Genomic DNA, 23,881 nt, shown 5'->3' on the forward strand with positions numbered 1-23,881 from the left:
CCTGATAGGGAAACTCTCTGCACCTTGTCATTTCCATCTAATAAATCACCTTTTGTAGATTAGATTTCTAAGGCCCCTTGCACACTATCAAATATCCGCCCAAAGAAATTCTGGGTGAACGTTTTGCCAGCAGCTGACACCACCGCATTGAATCGGCGCTATGACCATGTGCACATGTGCCGTCCCTAATGACGGCAGTGAAGTTCTGCGTGGTATTCTGATAAAGAATGAACAGATTAATTCTTTCAGCAGATTCGTAGAAATTCAACAGTGTGCACAGTGCAGCAGAATCCCATTGAAGACAATAGAAGGCTGCTGCATCGCAATCTCTGTAGTGTGCCAGGGGCCTTAAAGCGGTACACCGCTGCTCAGCGTTTGGAACTGTTCCAAACAATGGAGCCGACATCGGGAGCTCGTGGCGTCATAGCCCCACCCCCTCATGATGTCATGCCCCACCCCGTTAATGCAAATCTATGGGAGGGGGCGTGGCATCCGTCAGGTCCCCTCCCAAAGACTTGCATTGAGGGGGCGGGGCATGACATCATGAGGGGGTGGGGCATGACCTCACAAGCTCCCGAAACACCGACTCCAGCGTTCGGAACAGTTTGTTCGGAACACTGAGCAGCGGAGTACCCCTTTAAAGGGGTACTCCAGAGGAAAACAATTTCTTTAAATCAACTGGTGCCAGAAAGTTAAATAGATAACTTCTATAAAAAAAATCACAATCCTTCCAGTACTTTTCAGCTGCTGTATGCTACAGAGGAAGTTGTGTAGCTCTTTTCTGTCTGACCACAGTGCTCTCTGCTGACACCTCTGTCCATATCAGGAACTGTCCAGAGCAGGATAGGTTTGCTATGGGGATTTGCTCCTACTCTGGACAGTTCCTGAAATGGACAGAGGTGTCAGCAGAGAGCACTTTGGTCAGATGGAAATTAAAGGGGTACTCCCGTGGAAAGCTTTTTTTTTTAAATCAACTGGTGCCAGAAAGTTAAACAGATTTGTAAATTACTTCTATTTAAAAATCTTAATCCTTCCAGTACTTTTTAGGGGCTGTATGCTACAGAGGAAATGCATTACTTTTTAGATTTCTCTGATATCATGACCACAGTGCTCTCTGCTGACCTCTGCCATCCATTTTAGGAACTGTCCTGAGCAGCATATGTTTGCCATGGGGATTTTCTCCTATTCTGGACAGTTCCTAAAATGGACAGCAGAGGTCAGCAGAGAGCACTGTGGTCATGACATCAGAGAAATCTAAAAAGTAAAACATTTCCTCTGTAATATATAGCCTCTAAAAAGTACTGGAAGGATTAAGATTTTTTTAATAGAAGTAATTTACAAATCTGTTTAACTTTCTGGCTCAAGTTGATAAAAAGAAAAAAAAAAAATAATCCACAGGAGTACCCCTTTAACTACACAATTTCCTATGGAGCATACAGCAGCTGATAAGCCTGGAAGGATTAAGTTTTTTTCATAAAAGTAATTTACAAATATGTTTAACTTTCTTGAGCCAGTTGATTTAAAAAAAAAAAAGATATATGTTTTCCACAGGAGTACCCCTTTAAAGTCAGAAGCCACTACCTGCCTAGTATATGTTTAGACTACTTTCCCCTGGGCATCTTTTCATACCGTACATAACACAGAATATTCAGCAATATTTAGCCAATTATTGCATATAATTGTCCCCTATAGGGACTTTAAAAGGGTAACATAAAAAATAAAATATTGTTTTTGAAATTGTATAAAAACCTCTCCCCTATTAAAAATGAAATTTCCCCCCTTTTTCTCATTTTACAAAGAAAAAAAATAAAAATAAACATATTTTATATCACTGTGTGTGGCATTGTCCGAACTATTAACATATGTTTATGATCCTGCTCGATAAATGGTGTAAACCTAAACAAAATATTTAATTTCAAATTGGTCACATCATATATCAGAAATAAAAATTATAAAAAATTATAAAAAATGTCTATCAAAACAAAAATTGTACCAATGGTATAGTGCCATATACAGGAAAATTACAAAAGTAATAGAGGTCAGAACAGGACAATTTTCCCTTACCTGCTTATTGGCGATTCACTGATACAGCCTGGCTCAGTTGAGCGTTGATCTCCCTTTTTATAATATTATGCAAAAGGAGCAGCATTATACAGTGAATGCAATCTAATGATTACATATAAAGATCCGCTATGGGGACTTTAAAAGTGTAAAATGAAAAAAAAAAAAAAAAAAGATTTTAAAATGATATAAAAGCCCCTTCCATTGCATCTATGAACAGATTGGGACTACATATGCACATTAGAGTTTATTCACTGTTACTGTTTTTATAGTTTCTTTTTTTTCCATTTTTTGACAGATTGAATGCATGGTGGCAGCTGATATAATGCAAAAATACAAGAAATTGCAGTTTGAAAGAGGTAAATAAAATTTGTTTCTAAAGCCGTACATACAGCTGTTGTCTGAATACTCATTCTCTGACTTTAACAGGAAACCTGTCATCAGATTTTACCATACATAACGTGGGGCAACACAATTATATGCGGTAAAATCTTTCTCATCATCCACAGCCCAAGCAGCTGGGACTAGTAGAGGATGGCTCCTTGCCTAGTGGACTACTTCTCCCGGGCATGGTAAGGAACATCTCTTGGGCATGGTGAGGAACATCTCCCAGACATGGTGGTTAAACATCTCCCGGGGATGGTGGGTAAAATCTCCCAGGCATGGTAAAGAACATCTCCAGGGCATGGTAAAGAACATCTTCCGGACATAGTGAGGAACTTCTCCTGGGCATTGTGAGGAAAATCTCTGGGTCATGGTGAGGAACATCTCCCGGACATGGTGAGGAAAATCTCCCGGACATGGTGAGGAAAATCTCACGGACATGGTGAGGAAAATCTCTGGGTCATGGTGAGGAACATGTCCCGGACATGGTGAGGAAAATCTCCTGGACATGGTGAGGAACATCTCCCGGACATGGTGAGGAACATCTCCCGGACATGGTGAGGAACATCTCCCGGACATGGTGAGAACCATCTCCCAGGCAAGGTGAGGAACATCTCCTGGGCATGGTGAGGAACATCTCACGGACATGGTGGGTGTTGGACATCTCTTGAGCATGGTGAGGAACATCTTTGTGCATGGTGAGGAACATCTCCTGGGCATGGTGAGGAATATCTCTCGAGCATGGACAGGAACATCTTCGTGCATGGTGAGGAAGAAGATATGGTAAAATCTGATGAAAGGTTCCCTTTAATGTGTATGACTAGCTTAAGACATTTTAGCTGCACAGAATGATTTTTTGTAGATCAAAGTTTTAGTTGGGAGGGGTAAATGACCATGCCTTGGGTACAGCAGGAACTAAAGAATCGGAATTAATGGATCAAATTTCTGCTGTGTCTGACAGTGGTCATCCCAGTCCTCAACGCCACCAATATTCTGTACATTTTTTAGTTACTCTATTGGAATAGAACAGGGAAACACTCCAATTCTGGACTGTTGGTGTACCTTGAGGACTGAATTGGTTACCAATGAGACAATTATCCTAGTCCAACTTTTATTGCTAATGTTGATTCTCCCAGTTGTAACAACTACAAATTCCGGCATGACCTGCTAGGAGTAGTAGTTTTGCAACAGCTGGACAGCCACAGGTTGAAGAGCTTTGCTCGGTTTATTATATGTTACATTTAATAACTATAGAGCCAGCATTAAAGGGGTTATCCACCATAAGGTGACTTTAGTACTTACCTGCCAGAACTGGGTTTTTTCTGTTAGTTTTTGTTCTCTAAACTACACATCCCACAATTCCATACTTTCAAGTATGAGATCACTTTCCTCCCTTCCACACATCAGTCACCCCACCCATTGAAACACAGTGTTTTCTAATCAGGGGGCCTACAGCTGTTACAAAATTGAAGCAGGATAGGCTCCCTCTGATCACCTGACTAGTGATGTCAGGTCTCGATGCACTGCACCCTGGGAAACCCTGAGACATGAGTAATTTTGTATGCTGCTAAAAATAAATATTGGAGCGATAATCACAGAAGAATTGTGAGACCACCGTCACACACAGGTACAGACACTATATTATAAACTACACTAACTTTACAGGCCCTGTAGCATAGTCAAATAAAAAATAATCCTGGAATACCCCTTTAAGTCAAGCTGTTGCTTTACATTGTAACTGGTCAAAAAGGCAACGCAACATCTCCCACTTCCAGTCACCAGCACTTGAGCAGAGAAAGTCACTATCCAAAACAAGGAATCTAGCTCCACCGATGAAGTTTAAAAATAGGTCACTTTATTTAGACACCCAATGAATAGAAGTAGGACAAAACATAAACTCCGACGGGTTTCCGATCAATAGGACCCATAGTCATGGCATATATAACATATAAAAACATTACAGTTTTTAATACCCTGAATAAGTCACATAACTTACTGTTGTCTATAGTACGGAAGATGGAAGCTACAGTAATGTGGTTACAAGTGATACATTTATAATGCACATTGTAACCGGGTTCCTTGCCAATGGCGGCAAGTAATGGGAAAGCGGCAATGAGCATTGGCCCACAGTTCCTTGTCACGCCCACGGTGAGGACATGCTTGGACCTATAGCGTTTAACCTTCAATAAATGCCCCATCATCAGAAGAATGCCGCCTCTGTACCAGAACATGTTGCGTAACAATTACTAAAGCGAGGAAGCCATGAATAATTTAGCCCGTGTTCCCTCATGGAAGGTTTCCTATGATTGCCTTTCCTGCTTGGCTCAGATCAAAGATTGGGAAATCAAAAGCATCTAAACCTTTCTCCGTAATGACCGTCCAGGTCTAATATTGTCTCACCCGTCCTTTCATCTTAGTGTTGAAAAGAAGTAATTGATTTACTACCAAAACCTTTCAGGGAATAATATAATCTTGACCTAAATAGTATTATTTCAAAGGTTAATTTGTTTATATGAGAAAGCTTCTGCTTACCATCAATGATGCTCACGGAATATTTACACAAGTAAATAGAAGGATGTCACTGCTACGAGTTATAATGTTTGTGCCCGAAACATCTGATGCTCATCCATATGGGCCTATGGAGATATTCTTCCTAGAAGTATTGTTTATAGAGAGGAATACATTGCATCATAGAGACACAAAACAGTGTACTTGGAGTGACTTCAGCCCTACATGAACTTCTGTGCCACTGTACAGGGTCAGTGCTTTTCTTTCACACATCTATAAGGAGATTGTCCCCTGATGAAGCCATGCATATGGTGAAACATGTCAGACTGACATTGTGTGGCATGCATTCATTATTTTAATATACATCAAAAAGCAGTTTATAAAAACATTAATAGTTGCCTGTCTGGGCACCAACTTAACATTGATATCTTGTGTGCGTTATCCACTCAATTGGTATTTGTGAACTGAATTGTGGTGTTGGTTTTTAAATGATTTTTATTTCGCCTGTTTCAGAAGTAATGTTTTGCATTCTACATTGAGAAGGGCTAAAGGGTGAAAATGTGACATATTACCAGTTTTTGTACAGAAAGCATAGACTCTTGGGTAAAAAAAAAAGTTAACCCCCTTCCACTTGTATAGGCTCTGTGCATGCAGAAAACATATAAAGACATAGTACAATACATTTGCATAGAAATACATTTAAAGAGATAGACCTGAGACTAACTGGAGCCCTTTGAAGCTTCAGCCACCCAAACAGTGTTCATGGTAGCGAAAGGCGACCCCACTCCTGTACACCACACATTCACTTCAGTGGAACTGTACTTTATTTCCACAAACATCCTAAGGACAGGTGTGGTGCTGTTTTTGGAAGAAATCACCTCTGTTTTTCTAAACCTGGATAACCCCTTTAAGCACAGTCTGAGTCTATAGGCCACAGTGACTAGCTCTGACGACTAGCTCTGTACATCGCTGCAGAATATGTTGGTGCTATATAAATAATGCAATAAGTATTTTCATTTAGGGTCTGACCTTCAGGGACCCCAGTATGAAGGCGTAGTATCACTGGTGTAGCACTTCATTCCCTGCACAACGGCACACCTTCATCCCCTGCACAACGGCACACCTTCATCCCCTGCACAACGGCACACCTTCATCCCCTGCACAACGGCACACCTTCATCCCCTGCACAACGGCACACCTTCATCCCCTGCACAACGGCACACCTTGCCACCCAAATGTGTAGGGCATTGTTTTCCAAACAGTGTGTCTCAAGCTGTTGCAACAGCTGGAGACACACTGTTTGGAAACCACTGGTGTAGGGAACTGCCGCTATCCCATTCACTTAAATCAGGTTATGCTGCAGTTTCCTGCACAGCCTGGTGGATGGGAGTGGAGCTGTGCAGGAAAAACCCAAAAGGGCATAAGTTGCTACAACAGCTGTGCATAGGCAAAATGTTCACAGTCGGTGGGGGTCCTAGAGGTCAGAATATACTGATCCTAAAGTTATGGTAGATCTTATTCATATTTATTTCCCAGACATGGGGGGAGGATTTATCAAAACCTGTGTGGAGTATCGTATCAGTGGTGCAGTTGCCCATAGCAACCAATCAAATTGCTTCTTTCATTTCTCAGAGGCATTTTTAAAAATGAAAGAAGTGATCTGAATGGATACTATGGGCAACTGCACCTCTCTTCCTCTACACAGGTTTTGCACTCTACTCTTACCCCCTGCGATTGACTATATCATGTTAAAGGGGTACTCCCGTGGAAAACTTTTTTTTTTAATCAACTGGTGCCAGAAAGTTAAACAGATTTGTAAATGACTTCTATTAAAAAGTCTTAATCCTTCCAGGACTTTTTGGAAGCTGTATACTACAGAGGAAATGTTTTCTTTTTTGATTTCTCCTATGTCACGACCACAGTGCTCTCTGCTGACCTCTGCTGTCCATTTTATGAACTGTCCAGAGGAGCATATGTTTGCTATGGGGATTTTCTCCTACTCTAGACAGTTCCTAAAATGGACAGAGATGTCAGCAGAGAGCACTGTGGTCATGACATAAGAGAAATCCAAAAAGAAAAACATTTCCTCTGTAGTATACAGCCCCTAAAAAGTACTGGAAGTATTAAGATTTTTTGATCTTTGAAGTAATTTACAAATCTGTTTAACTTTCTGGCACCAGGAACTCCACAGACGTAGAAAAGCTCCCATCACTGTTATCATTGGATGAACTATCTGTATATACTTTAAGTAATGTGCAGACATATACGTATTACCGTGAATGACTTTAAGATATATATATATTTTTTTGTTTTTTTGTTTCTCCATATGTAGAAGTCCTTTTGGATCCATGTAAAACTTGGTGTCCATCATCGTCCTGCCAAGCAGTCTGCAAATTACAAGAGAAGGGGCCACAGAATCCTCAGCTGGTACAGTGTACGTCCTGCGATATAGAGTTCTGCTCATCCTGTAAGGCCAACTGGCACCCAGGGCAAGGCTGCCAGGAGAATATGCCAATCACTTTCCTCCCAGGAGAGTCAAGGTACAGGATCTATCTATCTATCTATCTAAAACAGAAGAAGGCAGCAGCACTCCCAAGGGTGAATGTATGCTGGGTGCATGTCAGAGCGGAGACCCCTGGCCACGGGTCTCCATAGCTTAAAGGGGTACTCCCACCCTAGACATCTTATCCCCTATCGAAAGGGTAGGGGATAAGATGTCTGATCTCGAGGGGTCCCGCCGCTTGGGACCCCCGCAGTATTGTATGCGGCACCCACCTGTTTTTTGTGCGGAAGCGCTGGAGGGTCTGAGTCGCGACTACGGGAACAGAAGTCTGTGATGTCAGGAATCCGCCCCCGTGTGACATCACGCCCGTCCCCTCAATGCAAGTCTACGGGAGGGGGCTTGAGAAAGACTGCAATTGGGCTGTTGAAACGTTGTTCCTGATGTTGGGTCAATAAATCCTATTCACCTTGTACCTTGGAGTGCTGCGGCTTTTGTTTCTTAGAGTGGATATCGATCTATCTATCTCACATCTATCGATCTATCTATCTATCTATCTATCTATCTATCTATCTAGCAACAGAAGAATGCAGCAGCACACTGCCAGCACAAGGATATAGGTGAAACATGAACATGCAGATAAAACATGGAGAGCTATACAGCTATGGTGTAATAGATGCAAATGTGAAACTATGAGATAGTGAGGCACTTAGCTCGCAAATTTGTCTCCGCCGGCAGTCAAAAAATCTATCTATCTATCTATCTATCTATCTATCTCATATCTATCTCACATCTATCGATCTATCTATCTCCCATCTATTGATCTATCTCCGATCTATCTATCTATCTCATATATATCTCACATCTATTGATCTATCTATCTATCTATCTCATATCTATCTATCTATATATCTATCTCCTATATATCTATCTATCTCATATCTATCTATCTATCTCATATCTATCTATCTCATATCTATCTATCTCACATCTATCTATCTCATATCTATCTATCTATATATCTATCTCCTATCTATCAATCTATCTATCTATCTCATATCTATCTATCTATCTATCTCATATCTATCTATCTATCTATCTCATATCTATCTATCTATCTATCTATCTATCTCATATCTATCTATCCTATCTATCTATCTATCTATCTCATATCTATCTATCTATCTATCTCATATCTATCTATCTATCTATCTCACATCTATCTATCTATCTATCTCATATCTATCTATCTATCTATCTCATATCTATCTATCTATCTATCTATCCTATCTATCTATCTATCTATCTATCTCATATCTATCTATCTCATATCTATCTATCTATCTATCTATCTATCTATCTATCTATCTCATATCTATCTATCTATCTATCTATCTCACATCTATCTATCTATCTATCTATCTCATATCTATCTATCTATCTCACATCTATCTATCTATCTCATATCTATCTATCTATCTATCTATCTCATATCTATCTATCTATCTATCTATCTATCTCATATCTATTTATCTATCTTCTCCTATAGGTTTCAGATTCTATATGGAGTTTGCTGTCACTTCTGAGGGCTCCTTATGTATGTGCAGCTCTGTCTTGGTTCTTCACTTGAGTGGTGTTTCCCAACCAGGATCCTCCAGCAGTTGCAAAACTACATCTCCCAGCATGCCCGGACAGCTTTCAGCTGTCCGGGCATGCTGGGAGATGTAGTTTTGCAACAACTGGTGGCACCCTGGTTAGAAAACACTGCTGTAAAACCTATATAAGTTGTGTTACTTTATTGGGAATGATTTTTAGATGTCCTCCAGCTATGGAGCCCGTGAGATGAGATCTGTATTTGTAGGGTCCCAGGATGCCCCCTATATACAGAGTAATAGGGTACAGTATACATTATAGAGCTGACCATATAGGTTTTTCTTTTGTCTCTTCAGTTCTGCACTAAAAATGGTTGAAGACGACGTTCCGATCAAGCGGTGCCCCAAATGTAAAGTCTACATAGAGCGAGACGAAGGCTGCGCGCAAATGATGTGTAAAAACTGCAAGCACGCCTTCTGCTGGTACTGTCTAGAGTCACTCGATGTGAGTTACCTGGTTATTGTTTTCTAAACTGGGAGTGATAAACCGCACTGCCCAAATGCATAAACACGTAGCAAAAATGTTCTCAATCTGCAGCATTTAAATTGGGGGGGGGAACATCAGGTTCACATTCCCCCGTAAGAACGGGGGAAGGGGAGGGAGGAGGGGGGTGTAGTCAGACATATGTGATATACACTTACTGGCCACATTAATAGGTACACCTGTTCGATTGCTTGTTGACACAAACAGCTAGTCAGCCAATCACATGGCAGCAACTCTATGCATTTAGGCATGTAGATGTGGTCAAGAGAACTTGCTGAAGTTCAAACTGAGCATCAGAATGGGGAAGAAAGGGCATTTACATATCTTTGAATGAGGCGTAGTTGTTGGTGCCAAACAGGCTGGTCTGAGTATTTCAGAAACTGCTGATCTACTGGGATTTTCATGCACAACCTTCATGTACACCTGGGGGGTGTACAGCGAATGTTCGAAAAAACTGAAAATTTCCAGTGAACAGCAGTTGTGTAGATGAAAATGCCTTGTTGATATCAGAGGAGAATGGGCAGACTGGTTTGAGATGACCAAATGGCCACAGTAACTAAAAAAAAACACTGGTTACAGCCAAGGTGTACGGAATACCATCACTGAATGCACAACATGGCCAATCTTGAAGCAGATGGGCTACAGCAGCATTTTCTTGGCATACTTTGGGTCCTTTAGTACCAGTTGAGCATGGTATAAACGTGACAGCCTACCTGAGTATTGTTACTGACAATGTCCCTCCCTTTATGACTACGGTGGACCCATCTTCTGATGATACTGTCAGCAGAATAATGCCCCATGTCACATCATCTCATACAGGATAATGAGGTCACTGGACTCCAATGGTCTCCACAGTCACCAGATCTCATCCAATAGATCACCGCTGGGATGTGGTGGAACCGGAGATTCTCATCATGGATGTGCAACAACTGTGTGATGTCATCATGTCAATATGGAGGAACTGTGTGATGTCATCATGTCCATATGGAGGAACTGTGTGATGTCATCATGTCAATATGGAGGAACTGTGTGATGTCATCATGTCCATATGGAGGAACTGTGTGATGTCATCATGTCAATATGGAGGAACTGTGTGATGTCATCATGCTCATATGGAGGAACTGTGTAATGTCATCATGTCCATTTGGAGGAACTGTGTGATGTCATTATGTCCATATGGAGGAACTGTGTGATGTCATCATGTCCATATGGAGGAACTGTGTGATGTCATCATGTCCATATGGAGGAACTGTGTGATGTCATCATGTCCATATGGAGGAACTGTGTGATGTCATCATGTCCATATGGAGGAACTGTGTGATGTCATCATGTCCATATGGAAGAACTGTGTGATGTCGTCATGTCCATATGGAGGAACTGTGTGATGTCATCATGTTCATATGGAGGAACTGTGTGATGCCATCATGTCCATATGGAGGAACTGTGTGATGTCATCATGTCCATATGGAGGAACTGTGTGATGTCATCATGTCCATATGGAGGAACTGTGTGATGTCATCATGTCCATATGGAGGGACTGTGTGATGTCATCATGTCCATATGGAGGAACTGTGTGATGTCATCATGTCCATATGTAGTAAAATCTCTGAGGAATGTTGCAAGCACCTTGTAGGAAGTATGCCATGAAGAATAAAGGCAAAAGGGGGTCCAGCCCTGTACTAGCAAGGGGTACCTAATAAAGTGGCCAATGAGTGTACAGTGTCCTACAGCTAGTTAGCTAGTTAGTTAGTCTAAGGATCATGTTGTCCAATGTTTGCCAATAAGGGGAAAAAAAGTAATGTGACAATGTCAGAATTCGTGTTTATGTATCATATTTTGAGCTGAAAACAGCTAAGAAAATTGTGTGCAAACGGAAAGACTAAAAATCTAAAAATAAAGCTAAAAGTAAGGTTAAAAAAAATGTTATGTGAACATAGTCTTCATGGAATTATAGAAAGTTGTTTACAGCTTTTACCATGATGGTCACCGTTCTGGTGACCAGATATAGATGTACATGTATAGCCCTGGCCTCAGTGTCCGTGATCTGAATAACCTTGGATGGTGCCCATAGACCCGTGGTCTCCAAGCTGTGGACCTCCAGGTGTTACAAAACTAAAAAATCTGGGCATGCTGGGAGTTGTAGTTTTGCAAGAGCTGGAGGCACCCTGTTTGGGATACACTGGTGTTATGAACTGCAGAATATCTTGGAGCTATATAAACAAAAATACTCGCTAGGTGTGTTCACACGTACAGTATCCAGCACATTCCGCTGCAGATCTCAATGTAAACTTAAAGGGGTAGTCCACTGCCCCACGTTTAGTTCCGAACGCTGGGTGCGGGCTGCGGGGGTCGTGACGTCACGTCCACGTCCCTCGTGACGTTACATCACGTCCCCTCAATGCAAGTCTATGGGAGGGAGCGTGACGTCCCCTCCCATAGACTTGCATTGAGGGGGCGTGATGTGATGTCACGAGGGACGTGGCCGCAACGTCACGACCCCCGCAGCCCGCACCCAGCGTTCGGAACTAAACGTGGGGCAGTGGATTACCCCTTTAATGACTGAGCACAGCTTGTAATCTGCAGTTACAAATCCTGCGCATCAAATCTGCGCAGGATCCTGTAGGTGTGAACGTGCCTATTTTTATGTAGTATTTTTTATTTTATGGTTCTATGTACATCATTGGGAGTGTGTGTTGTTATGTGTGGAGGTGTAGCTTTCTTTTTCTGTACATGTTTTTCTGTTTGTTTTTTATGCTCCTCTCTATGGGGGAGATTTATCAAAACCTGTCCAGAGGAAAAGTTGCTGAGTTGCCCATAGCAACCAATCTGATCGCTACTTTCACTTTTGAAAAGGCCTCTGCAAAATGAAAGAAGCGATCTGATTGGTTGCTATGGGCAACTCAGCAACTTTTTTCTGGACAGATTTTGTTATTCATGTACATGTATATTTTCTCTGTATGAGTATTTTTACATATGTATCTCTTCATGTGCCCATGTTTTTTGGTATGTATCTCTACATCTGTATATATAGTCTAATTTTAAAGGGGTACTCCGGTGCTCTAAACATTTTGTTCAGATCGCTCGGACACCTGTGGTGGCACCACACCAGATTGCCGTTGGAACTCCGAATAGTGGAGTCCGATGGCAATGTGAACGAGGCCTAATATGTTAAAGGGGTTATCCAGGAAAAAACTTTTTTTTATATATCAACTGGCTCCAGAAAGTTAAACAGATTTGTAAATGATTTCTATTAAAAAATATTAATCCTTCCAGTAATTATCAGCTGCTGAAGTTGAGTTTTTCTTTTCTGTCTAAGTGCTCTCTGATGACACGTGTCTCGGGAGCTGTCCAGAGTAGAAGCAAATTCCCATAGCAACTGCACAGAGCAGGATAGGTTTGCTATGGGAATTTGCTTCTATGCTGGACAGCTCCCGAGACACGTGTCATCAGAGAGCACTTAGACAGAATAGAACAACTCAACTTCAGCAGCTGATAATTACTGGAAGGATTAAGATTTTTTAATTGAAGTAATTTACAAATCTGTTTAACTTTCTCGAGCCAGTTGATCTAGAAAAAAAAAGTTTTTTTTTCCTGGAGTACCCCTTTAACTTGACAAAACCGGCACAATTTACTTCATACAGTTATTAGTCTTCATTTTTCTTTGCTCCAGAGTATTTTGTCGCCGCGCTATTGGAATATTTCTGAATTAAGCACAAAAAATTGCAGCTGCCGTGTATTAATAATGTAATATCCGTCTTGCTTTGTGCATTTCTGCTTTTACCAGGACGATTTCCTGCTCATACATTATGATAAGGGGCCTTGTCGGAACAAGTTGGGTCACTCCAGGGCATCAGTCATATGGCACAGGACACAGGTGGGTGGAAATCTTATAGCTGTTTTGACTTCTTACTTGTAACAATGTAGAACTGCACTTTTCTAGGATTAGTTTTCTTCCAAAAACGGGGCCACTCTTGCCCTCGGGTTTTGGGTGGTATTGCAGCTCAGTTCCATTGAAGTGAATGGCGCCAAGTTGTAATACCATACCCAACCTGGGGAACACAGAGCTCTCTGCTGACATCACGAGCACAGTGCTCTCTGCTGACATCACGAGCACAGTGCTCTCTGCTGACATCACGAGCACAGTGCTCTCTGCTGACATCTCTGTCCATTTTAGGAACTGTCCAGAGCAGCATATGTTTGCTATGGGGATTTTCTCCTACTCTGGACAGTTCTTAAAATCTACAGAGATGTCAGCAGAGAGCACTGTGCTGGTGATGTCAGCAGAAAGCTCTGTGTTCCAAAAAGAAAAGCATTTCCTCTGTAGTATTCAGCAGCTAATAAGTACTGGAAGTATTAAGATTTTTTTAATAGAAGTAATTTACAAATCTGCAAAAATTGACCACACCTCAAGGATATTACCCTAGTGGGTACACAATGAAAAACTATTGGAAACAGTTGGTTTGAAAAATGTAGAAATATTTATTAAAATACATTTATAGACTTAAAAAACCCATATACCGTACATAAAACATAAGATCAGAGCAATATTACATGTATGTTCCAATTCTTTGTCATTGGGCCCTAATGGCAAAATAAAGAAAAATAAATAAATAAAGCACTGACAATTTTTTAGCAATATTGATTGTTAGCAAATCCCGATCGTCCGGAAGAAACTGTTAATCCGGCAGTTGGATGTTATATATGAATTCGCTCTCTGTGCTGGTTATACTCGGCTGCCCATAGTCTATACAAGGATAAATGGTTGTTTCTCACCGTATCCGTAGCCGCTGGTCCCATACTGCGACGGGCCGGAATTGGCAAGTCCTGTGGTTGCTATGAAGTTACCGGCGGTTAATTAACGGAATGGTCCTCACGAGCCTGTTAGAGGTAGGGCTCCGGCAGGAGACTCCTTTGAGCGGGGTCCGTGGTGGCAATGTACGCTCCTTCGTGTGTCGGACCCTCGCTTGGGTATTAAGACAGGATGCTCGTGGTAGAGGCAGCAGGCTAGCAGTGTGCCAGGTAGGTGGAACTGCTGATTAGAAGATCAGGTGCAGTGGGCGGCTTCCTTGGAGTCTTCTATATCGGCTTAAATGCGAGTTGGTAGTGCGTTCCTATATGGCTCTGTTCAGATTAGATTTAATGGGGTATTCCAATAAAAAAACTTTTTTTTATATATCTAGAAAGTTAAACAGATTTGTAAATTACTTCTATTAAAAAAATCTTAATCCTTTCAGCACTTATGAGCTTCTGAAGTTAAGGTTGTTCTTTTCTGTCTAAGTAATCTCTGATGACACGTGTCTCGGGAAACGCCCAGTTTAGAAGCAAATTCCCATAGCAAACCTCTTCTAAACTGGGCGGTTCCCGAGACACGTGTCATCAGAGATGACTTAGACAGAAAAGAACAACCTAAACTTCAGAAGCTCATAAGTACTGAAAGGATTAAGATTTTTTAATAGAAGTAATTTACAAATCTGTTTAACTTTCTGGAGCCAGTTGATCCAAGTTCTTTTTCCTGGATAACCCCTTTAAGCCTAGACGCGTTTCAGGGTACTTAGGGATGACCCCTTCCTCAGTAGGCAAGTTGTGACACCATTTATCCTTGTATAGACTATGGGCAACCGAGTATAACCAGCACAAAGAATGAATTCATATATAACATCCAACTGCCGGATTAACAGTTTCTTCCGGACGATCGGGATTTGCTAACAATCAATATTGCTAAAAAATTGTCAGTGCTTTATTTATTTCTTTTTTCTTTATTTTGCCATTAGGGCCCAATGACAAAGAATTGGAACATACATGTAATATTGCTCTGATCTTATGTTTTATGTATATGGGTTTTTTAAATCTATAAATGTATTTTAACAAATATTTCTAAATTTTTCCAACCAACTGTTTCCAATAATTTTTCATTGTGTACCCACTAGGGTAATATCCTTGAGGTGTGGTCAATTTTTGCATATATTATTTATTATTTCTGATCGGTGGGGATCGCTCTTTTAGCCCCATTAAACCTCGGATATTTGGTTGTGAGCTGCACACACTCCTTTTCTTGTTTCTAATTTACAAATCTGTTTAACTTTCTGGCACCAGTTGATTTAAAAATAAAAAATAAAAAAAATATAAACATTTTTTTTTCCCACCGGAGTACCCTTTTAACTACCTATATGACTCTGGAGCAGTGGAAAAAGTCCGGGATCTTCGGCGCATACCGTACAAGGATGACAGGAGCGTATTGCAAAGGTTCCTTTATTGCCTAATACACTAAAAACGCGTTTCGGGGCTTCTTGCCTCTTTTTCAATAAGACATAGGCTTAAGCCTATGTCTTATTGAAAAAGAGGCAAGAAGCCTCGAAACGCGTTTAAGTGTATTAGGCAATAAAGGAACCTTTGCAATATACGCTCCTGTCATCCTTGTACGGTACGCGCCGAAGATCCCGGACTTTTTCCACTGCTCCAGAGACGTCCACTAGTCGGCAGGGGATGATCCCAGCCGAACTCCCGGGAGGCAGCTCCGTCAAAATACTGAACTACGCTTCAGTATACGCAGGTTAGTACACATCCGCGTGGTGTGCATCTATTTTATCTGTGTACAATATACAGTCCTTAGAGGAAGCTGTGCTCTATTTTTCCTACACCAGATTCTAACTACGTATATGATGTATTGTGCCTTGTATCCAGTTGTAGTAGTGGCCAAACACTGGTGGCAGCAGTGTGCTGTGCTATTGGCATGACGCTTTGTGCTACTGGCGTATGGCGCCACCCATATTGGCAGCCAAGCTGAGTGCGCTAAGAGCGATTATGTTAACGGGCGCTAACTTTGTACAAAGCAATAGAGCCTCATGCATGAGGCCAAACCATGTGTCCTTGTATGATGCCACATGGAGTCCCCTATGGCACAGTTGATGGCTGGAAACACTACGTATTTGTAAAAAAAAAAATCCCCCCATATAAGTAATATTCGCCGCATTGGCGTTTTTTAGGGCCTTAAACGCTCAAAAGGGCAGTTTTTCCCAACCAGTGTGCCTTTATATGTTGCAAAACTACAACTCCCAGCATGCCCGGACAGCCGTTGGCTGTCCGGGCATGCTGGGAGTTGTAGTTTTGCAACAGCTGGAGGCACACTGGTAGGGAAAACACTGCCATAGGGTAATTTGAAACACCATACCCACATGGCTTTTTGTTTTTAGGCATTTTTTAGTGGCCTTTTTAGGCTGTTTTCTTATTTTTCTTTTTTTCAAGGTACTATTCTTTCATAGACTTTTATGGGTGGGAAAAAAAATGTCAGAAAAAAACGCCATGTGTGTATACTTTTATTTCCCCCCCCCCCAATTCTTCAACAAAAATGCTGGAGTCTCATGATAAAAGAATCACATGACTTGTAATAAAAAAAAATATATATATATATATATATATATATATATATGTATAATTGTATAGACTGGGGGAATTTATAATCAGTATTTGCCTTCATTTTGGTTGCTGCACGACAGTGGTTTGTCATATTACCGCTGGATGTAGGCTTTAAGCTTCTTAGTCCTATCTGTATTATATATTTGCCTTTTAAGATGACATTTTAAGTAGCTTTATGTCTTATAAAAATCTGAATAGATGCAAAAGAGAAGAGAAGCTTAAAAAAAAAACATGAAAGAAAAAAAAAAAGAAAAAATCATCTTTTTTCCTTTGCAGCCCCCCTAGATTTTATATTCGGAAGATTAGCAGTCACTTTTTTACGTAACCACTGCCCTCTGGTGGTGAAACAGCAGTAGTTCTGGTGCCACATTATTATTGATATGATGTGTGAAAAAAAACTAGTATTATTATTGAAAAACAATCCCTATGTGATTAGTATTTGTTGTAATGAAAAAAATTTATAAAACATGAATAAAATAATAATAATAATAATAATAATAATAAATAAGAATATTATTAATATTATATAATTACACTGCTCAAAAAAATAAAGGGAACACTAAGATAAGACATCCAAGATCTGAATGAGTCAACTAATCGTATGAAATACTTTCGTCTTTACATAGTTGAATGTGCTGACAACAAAATCACACAAAAATTATCAATGGAAATCAAATTCATCAACCCATGGAGGTCTGGATATGGAGTCACACTCAAAATCAAAGTGGAAAACCGCACTTCTGGCTGATCCAACTTTGATGTAATGTCCTTAAAACATGTCAAAATGATGGTCATTAGTGTGTGTGGCCTCCACGTGCCCGTATGACCTCCCTACAATGCCTGGGCATGCTCCTGATGAGGTGGCGGATGGTCTCCTGAGGGATGTCCTCCCAGACCTGGACTAAAGCATCCGCCAACTCCTGGACAGTCTGTGGTGCAACGTGGCGTTGGTGGATGGAGCGAGACATGATGTCCCAGATGTGCTCAATCGGATTCAGGTCTGGGGAATGGGCGGGCCAGTCCGTAGCAGCAATGCCTTCCTCTTGCAGGAACTGCTGACACACTCCAGCCACATGAGGTCTAGCATTGTATTGCATTAGGAGGAACCCAGGGCCAACCGCACCAGCATATGGTCTCACAAGGGGTCTGAGGATCTCATCTCGGTACCTAATGGCAGTCAAGCTACCCCTGGCAAGCACATGGAGGGCTGTGTGGCCCCCGAAAGAAATGCCACCCCACACCATTACTGACCCACCGCCAAACCGGTCATGCTGGAGGATGTTGTAGGCAGCAGAACATTCTCCACGGTGTCTCCAGACTCTGTCACGTCTGTCACATGTGCTCAGTGTGAACCTGCCTTCATCTTTGAAGAGCACAGGCGCCAGTGGCAAATTCTTGGTGCCAATCTTGGGGTTCTCTGGCAAAAGCCAAACGTCTTGCACGGTGTTGAGCTGTAAGCACAACCCCCACCTGTGGCCCCCATACCACCCTCATGGAGTTTGTTTCTGACCGTTTGAGTGGACACATGCACATTTGTGGCCTGCTGGAGGTCATTTTGCAGGGATCTGGCAGTGCTCCTCCTTGCACAAAGGCAGAGGTAGAGGTCCTGCTGCTGGGTTGTTGCCCTCCTAAGGCATCCTCTGCGTCTCCAGATGCACTGGCCTGTCTCCTGGTAGCTCCTCTATGCTCTGGATACTACGCTGACAGACACAGCAAACCTTCTTGCCACAGCTCGCATTGATGTTCCATCCTGGATGAGCTGTGTGTGCTACCTGAGCCACTTGTGTGGGTTGCAGACTCCGTCTCATGCTACTACTAGAGTGAAAGCACAGCCAGCATTCAAAAGTGACCAAAACATCAGCAAGGAAGCATAGGAACTGAGAAGTGGTCTGTGGTCACACCTGTAGATCCTTTATTGGGGGTGTCTTGCTAATTGCCTATAATTTCCACCTGTTGTCTGTTCCATTTGTACAACAGCATGTGAAATTGATTGTCAATCAGTGTTGCTTCCTGAGTGGACAGTGTGATTTCACAGAAGTGTCATTGACTTGGAGTTACATTGTGTTGTTTAAGTGTTCCCTTTATTTTTCTGAGCAGTTTATCATAATATTATAATTATAATAATTTCTTCACCTTTTGAACAGCAGAAAATGTTAGGAATAGCTTGGAGTGCCAATAAACCAAATATAATCCTATAGTAAAATGAATACAGTAAAATGCCATTAATCTAGTATGTGAATTATTTAAATATTGTAATGATCCAGCTCTTGTTTATATTAGTGGACATAAAATGATGAAAAGAGCTCCTTGAGCTCTTATGTAACATTTAACTCAACCTAAACACGTTTGATGTATTTGTATGTCTTATAAAAATCTATAAAATATAAGTAAAAAAAAAAAATTATAATAATAATTTGTAAAACTGGAATTTAGATAAACATTTTGAGGAATAGATCATTTGGAACTATCTGGTCCTGTTCACTGCAGATACAAATGACAGTAGAGCAGTGGTCTCCAAACTGTGGACCTCTAGATGCTGCAAAAACTACAACTCCCAACATGTGCTGTCCGAGCTTGCTGGGAGTTGTAGCTTGGCAACCTCTTGAGGTCCCACTGTTTGGAGGCCAATGCAGTAGAGATACATGTGATGGCCATCCCACTGACAGCAGTATGTAAACCCAGGCTAAGGGCAGGGTCATGCTATGGAATTTCATGTAGATTTCAGTACCTAATTCTTTTAGATTCTGTGCCAAAATGAACATGAATCCTGCTCCAGAACAGCTTTATATTATCTACACTGGTAATGGGGATGGAGATATAAATATGAAATAGATAGATATAGAATAGATATGAAATAGATAGATAGATATAAGATAGATAGATAGATAGATAGATATGAGATAGAGAGATAGATAGATAGATATGAAATAGATACATAGGAGATAGATAGATAGATAGATAGAAGATAGATAGAAGATAGATAGATAGATAGATAGATATGAGATAGATAGAAAGATAGATAGCAACAGAAGAATACAGCAACACACTGCTAGCACAATGATATAGATAAAACATGAGTATATAGATACAGCATGAAAAGCTATACAGCTATGGTACAATAAATGGAAATATAAAATTATGCAGTTATGAAATAGTGAGGTACTTAGCTTGCAATTTGGCGGCCAAATAGCTTGAACCGTCCCACCACGTTAAGGTGACCTCATTTGGGACAGACCCTACACTATGAATATGCCTCTGTGTGATCAGTTCAGCAGGCATTGCAGGATCTGAAACATCCAAGACACCTTATATACACCTGATAGAGGTGGGTGGGGTGCAAGAGCCAACATGGGGGTAGCCACTCCCCACTCCTCCCACCCACCTCTATCAGGTCTATATAAGGTGTCTTGGATGTTTCAGATCCTGCAATGCCTGCTGAACTGATTACACAGAGGCATATTCATAGTGTAGGGTCCGTCCCACATGAGGTCACCTTACCGTGGTGGGACGGTCCAAGCTATTTGGCCGCCAAATTGCAAGCTAAGTACCTCACTATTTCATAACTGCATAATTTTATATTTCCATTTATTGTACCATAGCTGTATAGCTTTTCATGTTGTATCTATATACTCATGTTTTATCTATATCTTTGTGCTAGCAGTGTGCTGCTGTATTCTTCTGTTGCTGTATATTTAGCCCAGCAGCTGGCACCTGTAAGCCAGGTCCATATAATAGTTTGGAATCAATAGTGCTGGCTAACTTATCCCTTTGTCTAGAAAGATAGATAGATAGATAGAGAGAGATAGATAGATAGATAGATAGATAGATAGATAGATAGATAGAAATATATGAGATAGATAGAAAGATATGAGATAGATAGAAAGATATGAGATAAATAAATAGATAGATAGATAGATAGATAGGAGATAGATAGAAAGATATGAGATAGATGATAGATAGATAGATAGGAGATAGATAGATAGATAGATAGATAGATAGGAGATAAATAGAAAGATAGATAACCAGTTCAACAAAACAGCAGCACACCGGAATAGATGACAACGTGTCAGGCTTTATTCATCGTGAATTCTAGATAGATAGATAGATAGATACAACAAGTCCAAAAATCACTGCACCAGTCAGGTCTTGGATCCTGAAAAAAGCTGGAAATCTTTATTCCCAAATAAAGTGCAATGTTTCAGTAGCAATAGCCTTTGTCAAGCATAGTAAATACAGAGAAAGTGCATATATATATATATATATATATATATATATATATATACATCAAACAGATTTAATTGGTTACAACACATATACAGTCAATTTTAAGCACACCTCTAAAGTGCATACATTGGTGTTAAAAGCTGTCAATCAGCATGATGTTAGATTGGCATGGTAACCAAATATACACAGTGAATCAAAGATCTGAATATTAAGTGCTCCATACAATTAATACTCCACTGAATAAAATTATCATTGCCAGCCATCCATTACCTTGGATCGCTCATCTGATCAGCCCTTCCCTATCCCTTTAGATAGATAGATAGATAGATAGATATGATATAGATAGATATGAGATAGATAGATATAGATTGATAGATATGAGATAGATAGATATAGATAGATATGAGATAGATAGATAGATATGAGATAGATAGATATAGATAGATATGATATAGATATAGATAGATAGATATAGATAGATATGAGATAGATAGATAGATAGATATAGATAGATAGATATGAGATAGATATGAAATCGATAGATAGATAGATATGAAATCGATAGATAGATATCCATAGGAAAGGATCGCAGCACACATAAAAATTTCAATAAAGTGCAGCGTTTATTGCATCCTCATCAAACAAAGTGCGACGTTTCTGAGGCCTCTCGCCTCCTTTCTCAAGCATGAAACGTCGCACTTTGTTTGATGAGGATGCAATAAACACTGCACATTATTGACATTTTTATGTGTGCTGCGATCCTTTCCTATGGATTGATGCTGGATTCCCTGACCAGGAACCCGATGATAGCGTGCACCTTATACTTTCTACACATGGGCGGATGTCCTGTTTGTCTGGACTTCTAGATAGATAGATAGATAGATAGATAGGAAGAAGATGGGCAGCACAAACAAGAAGTGTCAGTGGTGCAGGCTGGATGACTTGGTCAAAAGTCCAATAAATTCCATAGAGAGAAACAGCAGCACTCCAATGTCAGTGAAAAAAAAGAGTGGCTTTATTCAACCAAACATCAAGGATAGCGACGTTTCAGCCCTTTCACACGGCTTGACAATGGCCGTGTGAGACGGCTGAAACGTCGTTATCCTTGATGTTTGGTTGAAGACAGCCACTAATTTTTTTTCACTGACATTGGATTGCTGCTGTTTCTCTCTATAGATAGATAGATAGGAGATAGATAGATATTAGATAGAGTGATAGATAGATAGATATTAGATAGAGTGATAGATAGATAGATATTAGATAGAGTGATAGATAGATAGATAGATAGATAGATAGATATGAGATAAGAGATAGATAGATAGATAGATAGATAGATATGAGATAAGAGATAGATAGATTTGCGATAGAAATCAGATAGATAGAGAGATAGATAGATAGATAGCACATAGAACATACTGTAGATTGTGTATCCTGTATTCTTCTACTGACGTGTATTTCTCCTCTACAGGTGGTTGGAATATTTGCAGGATTCGGCCTTCTACTTTTAGTAGCCTCTCCTTTCCTCTTACTGGCCACACCATTCGTTTTGTGCTGCAAATGTAAATGCAGTAAAGGAGACGATGACCCGCTGCCAACCTAGTGCTCAGGAGAGTGGATTTCCACCCTGTTCCAGCGCACTGCTGAAGGCTGCATCACACTTGGGACATGTTGGAGCCTTCCCTGGCTTGGACCAGCTTTTCCGGGACATAAACTGTGCCATTATACTGAGATCTTGTGTCCTCGTCGCCCCAGATTTCATTCCAGGATCTCGGTCACTGAGGAGACAGGAGGTTTAGGTCCGCACAATGTACAGATGACATCCTTCATCCACATAACAGTTGTTGGGTCTGACACCGGTTCTGGTCCTGCGGGTCCAGTTTTAGACTCTTTCTAAGCATATCCTCCTCCCGCAGACACTCTCTATGCCATTCCTGATTTCTTACCTTCATTTGTACATTTTCGTTTTTCTTGTAAGATGCTGTGTATTAGTGCATTGTTCTAAAGGGATGAACTCCTTGTTTTATATGGCAGGTACACAATGCACTGAGCCTCATGTTTGTTGCAATCTGGATTTACCAAAGTGAGAATTGCTAAAAAAAAAAAAAAAATGGAAACAAAATATTAAAAAAGGAAAAACTGTAAACCCAATATGTTTATCTGTCTGCACAGGTTGTTATCAGCCTCATATTTACAAAGTGTAAAGGACAAGTTATTAGATAAAACATTCCAGCAGCCACATTATACTATAGATTCACCTATAGCATTCAAGGTTTTGAGTTTATACAGGATTTGTACCTATTTCCTATAGAATAACAATTCTGGAACAGCTTTTCTTAGAATTCTTAAGATGTTCCTCTATTATTGTTCCTGGAAATTTGAGTACAAACACAACTGGGGCCCTTATTCTCCTTGTAAGCTGCATGTGTCCTTATACACTATGACACTTTGTAACAGGTTTACACCCACCTTGAAAAGGGCATGGTTTATTCTAGAAACATGTCAAAGGGTTTGCATGGGACTGTGAAGATATTGCAATCACCACCCAGCTTTTTGTCATTAGCAATGGGGGTGGAGTCAATGTGTTACCCAACCAGTTTACTCTGAGCTATAACTGAGTGCGGAATCTTAGCTGCCCTTTGGTTTTCACTCTTTACC

General features: G+C 40.6%; 1 protein-coding gene across 2 annotated transcripts in view; it reads left to right on the forward strand.

The window, feature by feature from the left end:
* The window catches only part of RNF144A (ring finger protein 144A), a 65,271-nt gene extending 41,881 nt beyond the window's left edge, over positions 1-23,390 (forward strand). For both annotated transcript variants that reach the window (XM_056564128.1, XM_056564129.1), the window contains exons 4-8: positions 2,360-2,420; positions 7,286-7,493; positions 9,403-9,550; positions 13,374-13,463; positions 22,695-23,390. In XM_056564128.1, coding sequence (XP_056420103.1) covers positions 2,360-2,420; positions 7,286-7,493; positions 9,403-9,550; positions 13,374-13,463; positions 22,695-22,826 — 639 coding nt within the window. In that variant the 3' untranslated portion in view covers positions 22,827-23,390. The remainder of the gene's footprint in view (positions 1-2,359; positions 2,421-7,285; positions 7,494-9,402; positions 9,551-13,373; positions 13,464-22,694) is intronic.
* Positions 23,391-23,881: the final 491 nt, after the last annotated feature.

The sequence above is a fragment of the Hyla sarda genome, chromosome 3 (genome assembly GCF_029499605.1).
Source record: "Hyla sarda isolate aHylSar1 chromosome 3, aHylSar1.hap1, whole genome shotgun sequence".
Classification (NCBI taxonomy): Eukaryota; Metazoa; Chordata; class Amphibia; order Anura; family Hylidae; genus Hyla; species Hyla sarda.